This window comes from Phaethon aethereus (assembly GCF_964289735.1).
Source record: "Phaethon aethereus genome assembly, chromosome: 6".
Taxonomy (NCBI): Eukaryota; Metazoa; Chordata; class Aves; order Phaethontiformes; family Phaethontidae; genus Phaethon; species Phaethon aethereus.
In genome coordinates, this window is record NC_138580.1 from 41225271 (window position 1) to 41239696 (window position 14426).

Sequence of the window (14426 nt, forward strand, 5' to 3'; positions counted from 1 at the left end):
GATCCGAGGAAGTAAAATGCTTAATGTTTTGTTAAATGAGGTGTACTCTGCAAACAGTCGCACGCAGGAAGAAGGTTAAGACGCTACCCCCGCGTTAGAAATTGATGAGCGCGGTGCTACCGCTAATGAAGCGCTCGTCCTCGCCAGCGTTCGGGGCCTCCATTCTGTGTGGAAACAGCTCTACTGAAGTAAGGACGCATAAGGATGATCCCAGGCTTAACTAGTCGCAGGATCAGGCCCTCAGGTCCTCGATGCGCAGGGAGCGGGATGCTGGGAGGACAGGTGATGCACCCAAGGCCATGCAGCATGGCGGTGGCAGAGGAGAGGGCAGGGCTGTGGGGTGCCAGCCTTCCTCCACCACCCAAAATCGCCGCCCAAAGGCAACAAGTAGTTTACAAACAGTTGAAAAACCCCATTTTCCTTTGAAACCCGACTGGGGACCTCCCCCCCGCCTCACTCCTGGCCGGCCCCAAGAAGCTGCGCGGGCGTCCCGGCTGCCAGCTCCTCTTTGCGGCGACTCACACCCGCCCGCGCGGCCGCGTCCCCCTTCAGAAGACGGGGCTATCGTTTCGCCCCGACGTCACTTTCCCCTCATCGGTGGAAAAAGCACTTCCCTCGGCTTGGCAGGTGCTGGGGCTCGGGCGTTTATGTGTGCCCCTCAGCTACAAGAGGACTTTTCCTTTCTACTCTCGCCGGCCCCGGCTATTTTTAACGCCCCACCGCCGCGACGCTGTTCATCCTGTCGTTACCGTGACCCAAGAAGCGAGCGCTACATGCAAATGGAGGCTGATTAAAAGGACTGGCGAGAGGGGGTCACGGGCTATTTCAACACGCTCTCGCCAGCGGGTTAATGCCAGGCGCGCGCGCGCACCCACGCCCTTGGCAAAATTAGCCCACGCCCGACCGAGGAGGTCTAGGCTCCCTGCTAAATAAACCCGCCGGCGAGGGAGGGGGTCCGCGCCGCGGGATGCCCCCGGGGCGAGCGAAGGCACAGCGGGGGGGCGGGACAAGCTTCCTCCACACCAGCACGAAAATATTGCGGGGTCGCCGCTGAGCGGAGAGGGGAAGCGAGCCAGGGCTGCGGAAACGTGACCCGGGAACGAGTCCCTGGGGAAAACGATCCCAGGCTGCGCGGCTCCCTGCACCTCCAAACCTTCTCCCGCCCTGGCTGAGGGACCCCAGGGGATAACAAGGCTATTTCTCATAGCAAAGCCTTGCGCTAGGGAAATTCTGTTAACGCCGGAAGGGGAAAGGCTGGAGGTGGCAGAATAGCAGCAAGTGGTGAAAGAAGAGGGAAAAGACGGTGGGATTTGGGGTTCCAAACCATCGGGGCGGCTGCAGCCAGCCAGCCAGGTGGGAAGGCCAACCTTGAGTTCAGGGGGAGAAAGAAAATGGGAAAGATCACGAATTAGGTCCCAGTGCAGCCGCAGGTGGACAGGGACCTCAAGGCAGGGGGTCCTTCACACAAGGACCCCGAGTCAGACACCCCTGGCTCAGCACTGCCCCAGCCTGGGTGGACACACTGCGATTTTTTTTGGCGGCTTCACGCTCTTCCCACGGTCTCCAGGGCCAGACGGCCGGATGTGACCGCAGCCGTGCTGTGGAGACCCCAAAAACGGACCCTCAGACGACCCTCGCGGCGCGGCCAGGGCAGGCACAAGGATGCTCACGGTCACCCGCAGGACCCCAGCGAGGTCCCCACTGGCAGAGAGCTACGGAGACGGTCCCAAGCGCTTCCCCCAGCCCCAGGCTGACTCCGCGCAAAGGGAACCACGCAGCGTTCCGGCGGTCCCTCCACGTCTGGTTGCTTTGATATAGTTTAATGTCTTCCCGAGCCCCGCTTTGATCGTGTTTACTCCCCGGGGAGGTGGGGCGGGGGGTGTCGCGTCACCCGGAGCCCCCGAGTCACGAGATGCCGAGGTCTATTCTCGTCCCCGCCGCAGGCTTCTCCCATGACCTTGAGGAAAGGAGCCGCGAGCCACGGGGCAGCGGGAGCCAGGGACGCTCCGCTGGCACCCGTCCCCGCGCTTAAACGGCAGCCGAGGCACTGGCAGGGAGAGCGGCCGCCCCTGCCAAAACCCCGGGAGGATTTGTACCCCACTGGCCTTGGCCAACGGCTTTGTATCCCACCCCCCACCCCCGGGATGTGCCAGGCTGCGTCGCGTCAGCCACCGATGCAACGCCCGGGTTTTTCCGTATAGCAACCACGAGGTTGGGAACAGGTATGATTGCCCTCAAGAAAAAAAAATATACATTCTTCAGCAGAGGAAAAAAAAACCCCGACATTTTCTCAGAGCATGCAGATAAGGTTATATGGGGTTGGGCAGACAGGAGCTGGCTAAATTTCCGTTTTGTTTTTTTTCCCCACACACACCCCCTCCCCGAACACCAGGCACCGTTTTCCTCCCAGCCTCAACACCCACGTCCCAAACCACTCCCTGCAATTAATCCAGCAGCTTAATCCCAGAGGTGCTGCCACGGCACAGCCCAGCGACCGTCCGACCCTCGTCGTATCGCGTGCCCGCTATCATCTGACCCCGCCGGAGTTATAAATACGATGACAACAGAGCCTTAACTGGATTATAATTAGACAATGAGCCCAGGAGGGTGGAAACAATAAACTATAAAAGCCCGTCTCTCCCCCCAGCTAGGACCGACGCGCACGGGAAGCGCTGGAATGGGCGAGTTACCAGGGCCTGTAACAGAAAAGCTACAGATTTCCCCCAAATTGGATTCGGAGCATCCTCTAACGGCTCACACTCCCGCCGCCAAGTATTACACGGCCCTGGTCACGGGAGACCTGAGGAGCCTCGAGGTCCTGACCGACCGATACTACCAAGACATCAACCTGGTTTTTGAGATCAGTAAAAATGAGCTGGAGTGGCAGGTGAAAAGCCAAGCGTGTTACGGACTCTCAGGTACTTTTCCTTTCAAGGTCAGTCCAGAAAAATTAAAAAAAAAAAACAAACCAAACAAACAAACCACACCACAGGTATTTACTAACCTTAAATAGGAGGGGGTGCAGTGCATTTAAGTGCCTGGTGCCGCTTTTATAGAGTCTGTTCCTGAGGCGGGTTTCTGGCTAGCTGTCCTGCGGCCCTAGCCACAAGCGTTCAGCACTCCTTTTTATCATTTATTATTATTTATTTATTATTATATTCTTATTATTTACCTCCCCTGCACATGCTAACCCGCCGGAGGGGAAGGGAAGGGGAAGACGTGCGTATCCCGGCCGTTTCTCCAGGTGGGGATGGGGCGCTGGGTGACTGAGGCAGGTTTGCAGGGGGGCTCAGGAAGAGCAGCCTGGTCCTATCCGGCAGGAATTAGATGCTCCCAGGTACCCAGTGCCTCCCGACCCCAGCCGCTCACCGGGCATCTCCCGGTGGTCCCAGAGGTCCTGGATCCGCTGGGAAACGTCCTTCCCTTTGCTCCAGCCGAATCCCACTGGGTTGTTTTTTTTTGGCTTCCCTTCTTGCCAAGGCGCCGGGAGCAGCCCCCAGCCGTAACCAGGCTCCCCGAAAGCCCTCAAGCCGCCAGGGAGGCGACAGAGAAATGACAGAAGCGGCAGGTTGACGCGCTTTACGCGCCGGGCCGGCGGAGGGGGGGGACGGGGACGTCCCCAGGGCAAACCCGGCGGGGTCACACCCCCCCCCCTCCCCACCCCCGGCCCCTCTCCCTCCTCCCCGCAGGGCTGTGGTCGCTGGAGTACAAGCGGGAGCGGACCACCCCGCTGTGCCTGGCCGCCCGCCGCGGCCACGCCGCCTGCCTGCGCCACCTCCTGCGCCGACGGGCCGACCCCGACCTGGCGCCGGGCGGGCGCGGGCCCCTGCACGAAGCCTGCCGGGGGGGCCACGCCGACTGCGTCGCGCTGCTGCTGGAGCACCGGGCGGACCCCAACCTGCGGAGCGACGAGGGCCTGGCCCCGCTGCACCTCTGCACCAGCCGGGACTCCCTGGGGTAAGGACCAGGCGACCCCCCTCCCCGGCAGCATCCCCCCCACCCCACCCCATAACCTCTGCCTGCATCCCCTGCACGCGGACCCCAGCGCTTCTGCCGCTGTGGGGTGCAAAAAAGCGACGCCCCGGTGCCCGGCGAGGCTTCCCGCACGCCCGGCGTAGCCAAAACAGGGTTTTTGGTGCCGGGCGCGTTGCACGGCGCGGGTCCCCTTCCCACGGGCATGAGCAGCCCAGCGCAGCTCCGCACGCTTTTCCTCCCTCCTCTTTTCTGATATTTTCCTCTCTCCTGCACCCCAAGCCCAGAACGCTTTCCCCCAAGGAGATGCTCCGAACAGGTCCCACCACGGGGCACATCGGTCACCCCAACCTCCCGCGCTCCTCAGCCCGCGCCGACCCCCGCCGCAAAGGGACGTCGCTCCTCCTAAAAATCCTAAAATCCCAACACCATGGGCCGCGAGGAAGGGACCGGGGTGTGCGGGACAGGGAGCAATCCTCTCACCTCCTCGCCCCGCGGGGACCCGCCTTGGGTCGCAGGCAGGGCCCGGGCTCGGCCGCACGCCTCCGCTCCCTTCTCGCCTGCGACCAGCATCAGAGACGGGTTTAGAAGTTGCCTTGAAAAAAAAAAAAAAGCTCTTCAAGCACCGGCGTATGTCTCGGAAGGACTTTAAGTGCCCAAATCACTAGTCCCAAGGAATCAGGATTTTTTTTTTTTTTTTTTTTATATAAAGAGCTTGGCTCCTTGATAACCTGCCTAGGGCCGTAGTGAATTTCATCGCCTGCCAGCTTCAGGGAAAAGCCACCCCAGCGTCTATCCTCCCCGCTTTAAGCAGACAGCAAGCTTAACTAGAAGCAGGCGGTGAAGGCAAGGTTCCCTCTACGGATCCAACATACCATGGGCCAAGTGTCAGGGAAAGAGCTCTGCAAAAGAACGGCAGCCAGAGGGGAAAAGGTTTGCAGGTATAAATACCTCAAGGTCTCTGCAAGATGGCCAAAAATCAGATATTAATCAAGTTTTGGTTCAGCCAAAAGTCTAAGGGATTAATCAAACGCGTCCTTGGTGCGATGAGGGTACCAATGGGATGGGTAACGGGGGATGCTACAAGCAGCCCTCGTCATTAACGAGGAACTGGTGGTGGTTCCTTTACCCAGGCTCCCTTTTGACCTTAAAGTCTTCAATCTCCAAACCCCAAGCCATCCTAAAAAGCCCAGGAGGGTATTTTAGGCTTCACCGACTCACTCTACCTCCCATAGACATGGGGCACAGAAACCAACCATTGAGAGGACCCCATGGCCCACAGCGGTCCAGGTGTCCTGGTTTTGGCCAGGCGCTTCCCAGCTTGAGGAAAAGAAGAAAGAAAGAAAAAAAAGAAAAAAGTATATTAAAAATGAACCATTGTCACCTATTTACATGTTATTTCCCCCAGAAGGATGGAGGGGGATGGCAGGTGAGCCAGCCAGGAGCGACGTGGGGATCAAACGGACGCAACGTGGAAAGAGCCGAGTTATAAAGCCCCAATATTCAAGGGTTTATAATGGGAATGCTGAGAGACCCGTAACTACGCTACCTGGCGCTACGGGGGCTTCTGCAATAACTAAGCCAAGTCCCTTCAAAGATCAAAAATTAATAGACATTTCAGACAGGTTTTGAGGTTTCGACCACTGCTTTTCAATCGCAAAGACTTTGCTAAAGTTAGAGACTGAGGAGGTCAAGCTTTGGGTAACACAAACATTTCCTTTTTGATTAGGGGGAGACTACTTTACCTTGCCTTTTTTTTTATTTTTTTTTTTTTTTATTGAGTAGTAGATTTTAGGTCATCCTTAATTTTTTACTGACAATAAAGAGCAGGTCATTGACCTACATAGAGAGCTATTTTATTTTTCTCCCTCTCGATAACAATGGCCAGAACACCTATGTGTCGGGTTCTTCTGTATTCCCATATACTCGGCAATTCACCATGGGGGCAGGACTTAAAACCTTTGAGCCTCTCAGTGACTGGGATAAAAAAAAAATTATCTGGGCTTCCTTCCAGCCATTTGAGCTTCAGAATCCATGAGATTTCAACAAAAAGGATATCAGAGCTTTAATCTAGGAGCTTTTTGAAGAGATGGGAAAAAAAAAGTTCCAGTAAAGTTCAGTCTTACCTTCTTCACTTTAGGAGCTGTTCATGCCAACGTCGGCCTATTTAGTAGAGTTCCTCTCCTTGACCTCTTTTTTACAGCGGAGATAATTAACATGGTGGGGTAAGATGAGTCTCTAAATTCACTGCACTCTCTCCCTGGCGCTCTCCCGTTTCCCTCTAAAGCTGGGATGATTAAAGGAGCCTGTCTTTATTGGCACCCCGAAAAAAAAAATAAAATAAAAATAATTGAGGGGGAGAGGAAGAGTCTCAACTCTCCCGGCGGTGCCGGGGGGAAGAGCAGGTGCGGGGCGGGGGGAAGGCGCGGGTGGCCGCGCAGGGATGCGGCCCCCGCCTCCCATCGCGGTACCCGCGGCAGAAGGGGTGGCGAACGCTGCCACGTTTGTAGAGTCCTCCCTCCTCAGATCTGTGAGTGGGAAGAAGCTCTCTGAAGATCCCAGGTTTCCCGTTCAACCAGGGAGAGCCTACCTGGAGAGAAATCCCCCAGGGCTTGCCTTCCCCAGCCTTCCACCGCGGGAAGAGGGCTTAGTCAAGCCAAGGGATGAGAAAAGACGACGTCACCCCCGCCTCTGCGCAACTTGGGCTTATGGCCGAGCGATGCCCTTGCGTTGACTTCTTCGAGCTTTCTCTGCACCCCGGGAGCTGAAACCAGAGCTGCCTTCTGGCTCCCACCCTCCAGCTCTGAGGGGTGGGAGGTAAAACAGCGAGAGGAGCCGATGCGGGAGGAAACGCTGCGTCCAAGGGGCTCCACGCAAGAAATGACGGGGTAGGGAGCGAGCGCAAGAGCGGCCGGCTCGGGGAGGCAGGACGGGTTTTGCTTAGGGGATGTTAGAGGAGCATAGCTCATCATGGGAGGAATTAGCAGAAAACCGGAGCAAAGCAGGGAGGTAAGATGGCGAAAAAGGCGACATTATCAAGATGACAAGGCTCCCAGATGCCAGGGGGATGGGCGCTAACGGCCCCGGGGCAACCTCTGGCTATTCCAGCCTCAGCCCGGGCACGCTGCCCTTTCGGCTGCGGGAAGGAAGCATTACTACAGATAAGAGAGACCACGGACGTTAAAAGCCAGCGCTTAGCATGTGCTAAAGCTCACCCTCCGCTCCGTTTAGGGTTGTTAAAACACAAAGCTCCGAGCGTTGGGAGAGCATGGGGAGCCATCATTTCGGAAACTTGTCGTCCTCCCCCCAGCGCAGGGGAAAACCCGCTCGTTAATGGGTCCTGAGCAAGAACTGAAGAGCCCAAAAGCAGACACAGAGCACAACCCAAGGCCTGACCCTGCCCTTTGGAGAGGCTCCTCCCCAAGCCGGTGTCCCAAAATGAGGGCTCGTACCGACGGGTGCCAAGAGCTCGCGACGCTTCGGCCAAGAGAGGCCGCAGAGCACGATGCTCCCGGGCTGGCGTTTGCTGTCGCTTCCCACGTGTTGCCAAGGTTCACCGGTGGCCTTGTGGAACCCGAAGAGATTTTCCTCTTTTTCTTTAAAACAGGCTTCCTGTCTCCTTCTTTTAGGTAATTAATAAGAATAATCCTCGCTTTCAGAGCCAGGCTTGGGGAAGGCTGTTTTCTGAGCGGATCAATCCCGCAATAAATCACAGGCAGATCGGGAGATGGTAACTCTGATGCCATGAAAAACAGCCAAACGAAGGATGGGAAAGCCTCACTCCAGCTCCAGGAAGAAGGAGGAAAAAAAACCTCTACCAAACAGGATATTTTTCCTTAAAAAACCCAAAAAACCACAACTAAGGGTCTGAGTGGGTTTTTAGGACAGGAATTTTCCTCCAGCCTCCGCTGCCCCAACCTCCTGCTACTCCTGCTGGTTATTCATCACATCCCGTTTCAGGCTAAATCCCGCTTTCCCAACCTGGGCATTTTTCAGCCCAAAGCGAGCAGCACCCCGCCGGGATGCTGGGAGCCAGCCTGGCAGCAAGAGGGCAGGGGAAGGTGCCGGGCACATCCTGCCCCAAATCTACTGATGGGTGAAGAAGGAAAAATAAACCCCAACTCCTTTCACCCCTTTTATTTGAGCCAGGACCCCAGCACTAACGCCAGTTACCACAAATTAGCCTGATTTCGACCTAAGGAGCGACTTGCCTGAGCAAGGAGATGTTCAGGTGTGTCAGCCCACAGATGAGTTAGGAAGGGTTTGGAAGCGAGTTTAAACGAGTCAAAATTAGGCACAGCTGTGTGCGAGGGTGGCTCTTCGAGGGTATCGCTGCTGCCGCCGGTGAGCTGCTCGGCCAGGTTGATGGTCCCGGGCTGGATGGAAGAGAAACTGCCTTGCTTTGCCACCCCGTGCCTGAATTTCTGCTGAACCAAACCCCTGGCTTCTTGCGATATTCCCAGGAAATTGGAGAGGAGCCCTCAAAAAGCAGCAAGCGATCGCTCAGCCTTATTTAATGCCATTTTAGTCCCACCCGACGGCGAAAAAACAGGGTGTTAATAATAATAGTAATGAAAAACACGCAGCCAGAAACGCTGCTGAAGTATTAGAACACAGGAGCTCACCAGCAGCGGTGAGAGGCTAAAATAAGAGCCTAGAGCCAGCAAGCATGAAGGGCGTCTTCCCGGCGCCTGCCGATGCCCCGTACACCCAAACGGGAGGCACGTGCTCCTCGCGGGGGCCCCCCTTTTCCATTAACCGGAGGAGACCACCCCTTATTTATAGCCCCTTGCCAGCGTGCCCCTCTTTGCCGAGGGAGGAGCAGCCAGGGGGGAAAAATTCAATATAAACCGACTCGGGCTTATTAAAAGCCGTTGAGCTTGATAATAAATAAGAATAACCCTTCAGGAAAATAGCGGCTGGGAAGGGTGGCGTTTCCAGCCTGGTATTTCCAGAAGAATATTGGGGATGCCTAGCCGGAGGCCGGGAGGCACTGACCTCCCACCCGCTCTCGGCAAGGGAAAAGCCCGTGGCAGAGCGAGGGCGCTGGGCTGGGCGCAGCTCGTGGCTTCGCCAGGCAATCCGTGCTGTGCCCCCCTTCCCTGGGAATCCAGGGCAGGGGAATGTTCCCTCCCTCTCTTGCCTGTGCAGGCATAAATCTTCAGCCCGGGCTCTCTTGCCGAAATCGGCGCGGTGCTCATGCGCAGGGTCTCGAGGCACAGCCGCTTCCTTGCCAGCTTAAGTGTGACCTATAAAAAAAGGAACAAAAAGGGTTTTTCTCCTGGACTAGGCTGCTGCTTGTTTTGCAACCAAGTCAGAATTTTATTTTTATTTTTTTTCCTTTTCTCCCTGCAGAACCATCCCTTGGTTTGCCCAGAACACGTTATTTTAGGTGCCAGAGCTAAGCGTGATTAGGATTAAGCTAACCCGGAGAGGCCCCCAGATAGTCGTTATAATTAGGGCTACACATTCCCTGCTGTCAAGGATGGACAAGACCAGTAAACGCGACCGAGTCGCGGCGTGATTTGCGCCAGCATCAGACCCTCTCCAACAAAGTTTTACCGACCAGCAGCAGACGGCAAGTGCCAAAAAAACCCCTCCGCGCCACCAGCCCTCGCTCGAGGAAGGGATCCGGCACGTTTTAGAGTAAAAAGGGAACTGTAAAGCAAAGCTCTGAGGATTTGGGGGGCTGGCACGAGCCCACGCTCGACCCGCTCACCAGCAGCGGCGTTCCCGGCACCGCGCAGCAGCCGCCGCGGATGCCTCCGGCGAGCAGCGTTACACCTGCAGAGGCTGCAGCCGCAGCCCGTCCCCGCAGATCCCGCAGGATTTTTTTTTTTTTTTTTTTTTTCTGGGAAAACTCAGGCTTGATACGCAAGGGGAAAAGCGGCCCGAGGAGGTATTTGCAGATCCTGCACCTCCAAGGGCAGCGAAGGTCTCACCAGCGCCTACCAAATTGGGGGAAGTGATGCTGCAGGGGATTCCAGTAGCATTATTATTATTAGCATTATTATTATTATTTTCCCCACGTATGTTAGCATTCATCTGGGCCAGGGAAAACCAGCAATGCCCTGGCACCATCCTTCCTCCCTGAGGCTCCTCTTCTTCCCCATCGCTCCTGCTGGAGGGAGCAGGCTGGGACCGCGCTCCCCACAGCCCCCCCTCATTTCGCTTCCGTAGCCGCCTAAAACCCCGCTCAGGGCTCTGGGTGACACCTGAGCTAAAAGAAAAGTTTATTCGAGGAAAATAAAAGAGGCTGGGGGGGGGTTAAAGGCTGATACCCCTCCCCAGACTCCAGCCAGCCAGCGCCGAGGCTTCCTAAAGGGCCGCTCTCCCCCCCTCCCCAGCAGCACCTCTTGGGAAATGCGAGCTGGCCGCCTTTTCGAGGTCTCGCTTGGACTGCGTGGGGGTCTGGGGAGGGGAAGGTGTCCCACTCCTCCAAAAAACGTCGACTCCGTGCCGCAGCGGAGAGCTCAGCCCCATGCGCTAACCGGGCGGCCGGCAGCCCGGCCGGTGCCACGGAGCTGCGCCGGCCCCGGCAGCTCCCGGCGGGAGATGGAGCAGACACTTCGATTCCGATGGACTGGCTGATCACACCAGTTTACTCACATACACACCAAAAAAAAAAAAACACCCCAAAACCACCCAAAAAAAACTGCCCAGAGGCGTTACCGAGGGTTTCCCTCCGTTCTGTACCAGCTCAGTCCCACCCCAGTTTTAGGTGGAGGGCACGGTTTAGGATGTGTTCAGCTGGGAAGCTCTGTGGATGTCAGCCAAGGGGTGGGAGCGTACGGATTGTCACCATAACGCCCCAGGGCTACGCCAGCGCAGCGAGATGAAACTGCAGCCAGTGCTGATGGCACGAAGGGGCCCATCGCCCCGTGTGTCCGCATCACGGCCGGATGGATCCTTCACCCCTCACCGGCCAGAACGGGCCCAGCTGGCACGGCTAACGGTGGGCACTGCTCCCGGTGCTGCCTGACCACCAGCACAGCCGAGACAAGCGTCACCAGTCCCTGGTGGGTGTAGGGCCTGGTGGGTCAGGAATAGTCAAGGATGGTCAAGGTAGTCAAGGATGGTCAGGGATGACCGTTCATGAATGACGATGGTCAAGGTAGTCAAGGATGGTCAGGGGTGACCGTTCATGAATGACGATGGTCAAGGTAGTCAAGGATGGTCAGGGATGACCGTTCATGAATGACGATGGTCAAGGTAGTCAAGGATGGTCAGGGGTGACCGTTCATGAATGACGATGGTCAAGGTAGTCAAGGATGGTCAGGGATGACCGTTCATGAATGACGATGGTCAAGGGCAAGAGGGGGACGTTGCCCAAACCACCATCACCACCACTGAGGTGGGCACCAGGGCACAGGGTCACCCTCCCCACCCTCTGCTGCTCCCTCCCAAAATCCGCGCGTGCCACAACCCCTGTGGGAGCCCAGCATCATTCCGACCCCCATCTTCACCCCATGCCGCCTCCCACCCCATCATCCCCCGTGGCTCCCGCTCGAGCCCATGCCCCCCAAGCCCCACCCGGGTGGTGCACCCCCCAGCCTCCCCATCTCCTTGCAGATGCGCCAAACTCCTGCTGAGACACGGGGCCACCGTGGACCTGCCCAGCGAGGACGGGGGGGAGACGGCGCTACACGTGGCAGCCAGGCACTGCCTCTGCGACCACGCCCGCCTCTACCTGCGGCACGGGGCGCGCGTCGACGCGCGCAACGCGCGGGAGGAGACGGCCCTCGGCGTCCTCTGCGGGCAGGCGCCGGGCACCGGCGAGGCCTGCCTGCAGCTTTGCCGGCTGCTGGCTGCCCACGGCGCCGACGTCGATGCCCGGGATGAGGCGCGGAGGAGCCCCTTGCACAAGGCGTGCGAGGCCGCCAACGCCGGCCTGGCGCGCTTCCTCCTGCGGCGCGGGGCCGACGTCAACGCCATCGACTACAACGGCGTCTCCCCGCTGGGCCGCGCGCTGCGGAGCGCCGCCTTCAAGAGGGAGCTGCGGCCCCACCGCGCCGTCCAGCTGCTGCTCAACCACGGCTCCCAGAAGATATGGCCCCCCGCCTTCGTCGAGGTACCCGGCCCGAAACAGCCCCCCGCATCCCCTCGCGCCGCCGGGGTTTTCGCCGTCGGGGCCGGGGTGCTTTGGGAAATAAAAAGCTGGGGGGCGGGGAGGGGGGCTCGGGAGAATTTTACGCCAAACGATAAAATCTCACCCTGGCTTGTGAGGCGCGAGCCAAAAGGGTAAATCAGGAGCAAGGGGCGCACGCAGGTGAAGAAGTGCCGCAGCGAGGAGGGTCTTCGCTGGTGGAGAAAGACCCCTCCCAAAGCACGCGGGGACAAACCCCGCCGAGACGGGGCTGTCGCAGCCCGGCGGGGTGGGACGAGCCCCGGCTGCCGGACGCGGGTGCTCTGCCTGAGCCCCCCTCGCGTTGCCCACGAGCAGGTGCTGAAGGCCTGCGCGGCCGTGCCGGAGGTCGTCGAAGTCCTCTTCAATTCCTACAGGCAAATCCCCGTCTCCGAGAAGTGGGCCGAGGCCGTGCCGGAGGAGGTGTTTCAGGTGAGACGGGGCGGGCGGTTTGGCGAGGACGGTGGAGCCCCGGGGAGGGGGTTTTACCCACCCATTTCATTTTGGGTGGGGGAAAAAAAAGAAAAAAACTGGTCCTCGGAGCACCACCGCACACCCGACTCGTCCCGTCCACTAAGCTCGGGTTTAAAAGCTCGTCCTCGGCGCCCGCGCTGAGCCTGGGCTCCCTCACCCGCGGAACGACTCGTCCGGCCTTCGCTCGCCGGAGCGCAGGGACCCCTCGCCCGTGGCTTCGCGCCTCCTCCCCTCCCACCTTGGTCTCGAAAGGCTCGCTGGCTTTGCTGGGCTTTAGTCGGGGAAAGATCTCAAGCCGCGCTCAGGGGTCTTTTCTCTCCCCGTCTCCCTCCCGCAGCGGCACCGGCCGTTCTACGCGTCCTTCTTCCGGCTGGCGGGCGCCGTGCGGTGCCTGCAGCACCTGTGCCGCGCCGCCATTCGGGAGGAGCTGGGCAGCGGGTGCCATCGCCTCATCCCCTCGCTGCCCGTACCCCCGCCCTTGCGCGCTTACCTGCTGCTGGAGCCCGAAGGGGCCCTGCTCTGAGGGGCCGAGCGCCGCCGGCCGGCCCTCCCGTGGCCTCTTCTCCCCGGCCCTGGCGCGGCCGCGGCCGCCGGCCCCGCCGAGGAGCCGCTTTCCGCGGCGGGCGGTTATTTTTCAGGGGTTTATAACGGAACTAAAACGTGCTTTCGGCTGGAACTTCGTAGAGTTTTTTTTTTTTTTTTCCCCTCCTCCTCCCCCCCCCCCCCCAAATTGTGCTTTAAATAGATTATAGAGAGTAATAAAATAATTGTTGCGGCTACAAGCGTGCTGCAGGTACGAATAACGCTCATGATTGATAAAGGCTCGCTGCAAAGCGGCCGGGCTCCTCAGCTGGGCGAAGGCAAGCACACACGGCAGGTGACTAATACCAGCCCACGTGGGCATCAAATCCCTTTGGATAAATCTCCCCTGTGGAGCAGCACAAGCCAAGAAGGGGCACACCTTTATTTTATTTATTTTATTTTATTTTATTTTATTTTATTTTATTTTATTTTATTTTATTTTATTTTATTTTATTTAAATTTTATTTTTTTATTTTATTATTTTTTAATTTTATTTTTTATTTTATTATTTTTAGTTTTAGTTTGTTTTTTAATTTTATTATATTTTGTTTATTTATTTATTATTTATTTTTATTTTTATTTTAGTTTATTATTTTTATTTTATTTTATTTGTTTGTTTGTTTGTTTGTTATTATTTTATTTATTTTTATTTTCGTTTATTATTTTTATTGTATTATCATTTATTTATTTATGTATTTATGTATTTATTTATTTATTTGGTTGTTTTGTTTTGTTTTGTTTCCCACCCCACATTCCCCACCTTTGGCACCAGAGCCCTGCCCCACGCGGGAACGCCCCGGCGGCCCCAAGAAGTGGGACCAGAGGTGCGGCGTGGAATGCCGTTAGCGGGATGCGATACCCAGGGGCGTTAACGCAGATGCCTCAAAAAAAAAACCCCCAACCTATTTTTTGACATAGAAGCCCCCCAAGAAATATTTCACCCGGGTCCAAGGGATGCCACCAGCACCTCCTGTGCCCATCGCTGCTCCAAGCCTGGCACGCCAGAAAGCTGGGTGGCAACCCAAAGTGGAGGAGTTCGGGCTTTCTTTTTTCCCTGGTGACTCGGCGAAGGATACGGGGAGGAGCGAGGATGCGTTTTCCCGGCCCCTTGGGCTCCCCGAATGCATTTCTTTTGAGCCAACGCAAGCACGCGCGCGTGCCCCTCGAAGGAGCGGCTGTCCTTCCGCCAGCAGCGCGCCAAATCGTACCACTGCTTAATTACACTCACGATTTAAAAAATAAATAAATAATAAAAAAATAATAATAAAAAAAA

General features: G+C 57.0%; 1 protein-coding gene across 1 annotated transcript; it reads left to right on the plus strand.

The window, feature by feature from the left end:
* Positions 1-1770: 1770 nt before the first annotated feature.
* On the plus strand, positions 1771-14426 carry ASB18 (ankyrin repeat and SOCS box containing 18). The gene is made up of 5 exons (XM_082001748.1): positions 1771-2918; positions 3690-3957; positions 11545-12043; positions 12416-12529; positions 12909-14426. Exons 1-5 carry the CDS (start codon positions 2678-2680, stop codon positions 13092-13094), a joined length of 1308 nt encoding a protein of 435 aa, XP_081857874.1. The 5' UTR covers positions 1771-2677; the 3' UTR covers positions 13095-14426.

What these genes read in the sequence shown, in the direction of transcription:
- ASB18 (XM_082001748.1), top strand. Translation starts at nt 2,678, where the DNA reads ATGGGCGAGTTACCAGGGCCTGTAACAGAAAAGCTACAGATTTCCCCC. An exon ending in ACCAGCCGGGACTCCCTGGG is followed by an intron (nt 3,958 to 11,544) that starts GTAAGGACCAGG and finishes ATCTCCTTGCAG; the next exon opens with ATGCGCCAAACTCCTGCTGA. An exon ending in TGCCGGAGGAGGTGTTTCAG is followed by an intron (nt 12,530 to 12,908) that starts GTGAGACGGGGC and finishes TCCCTCCCGCAG; the next exon opens with CGGCACCGGCCGTTCTACGC.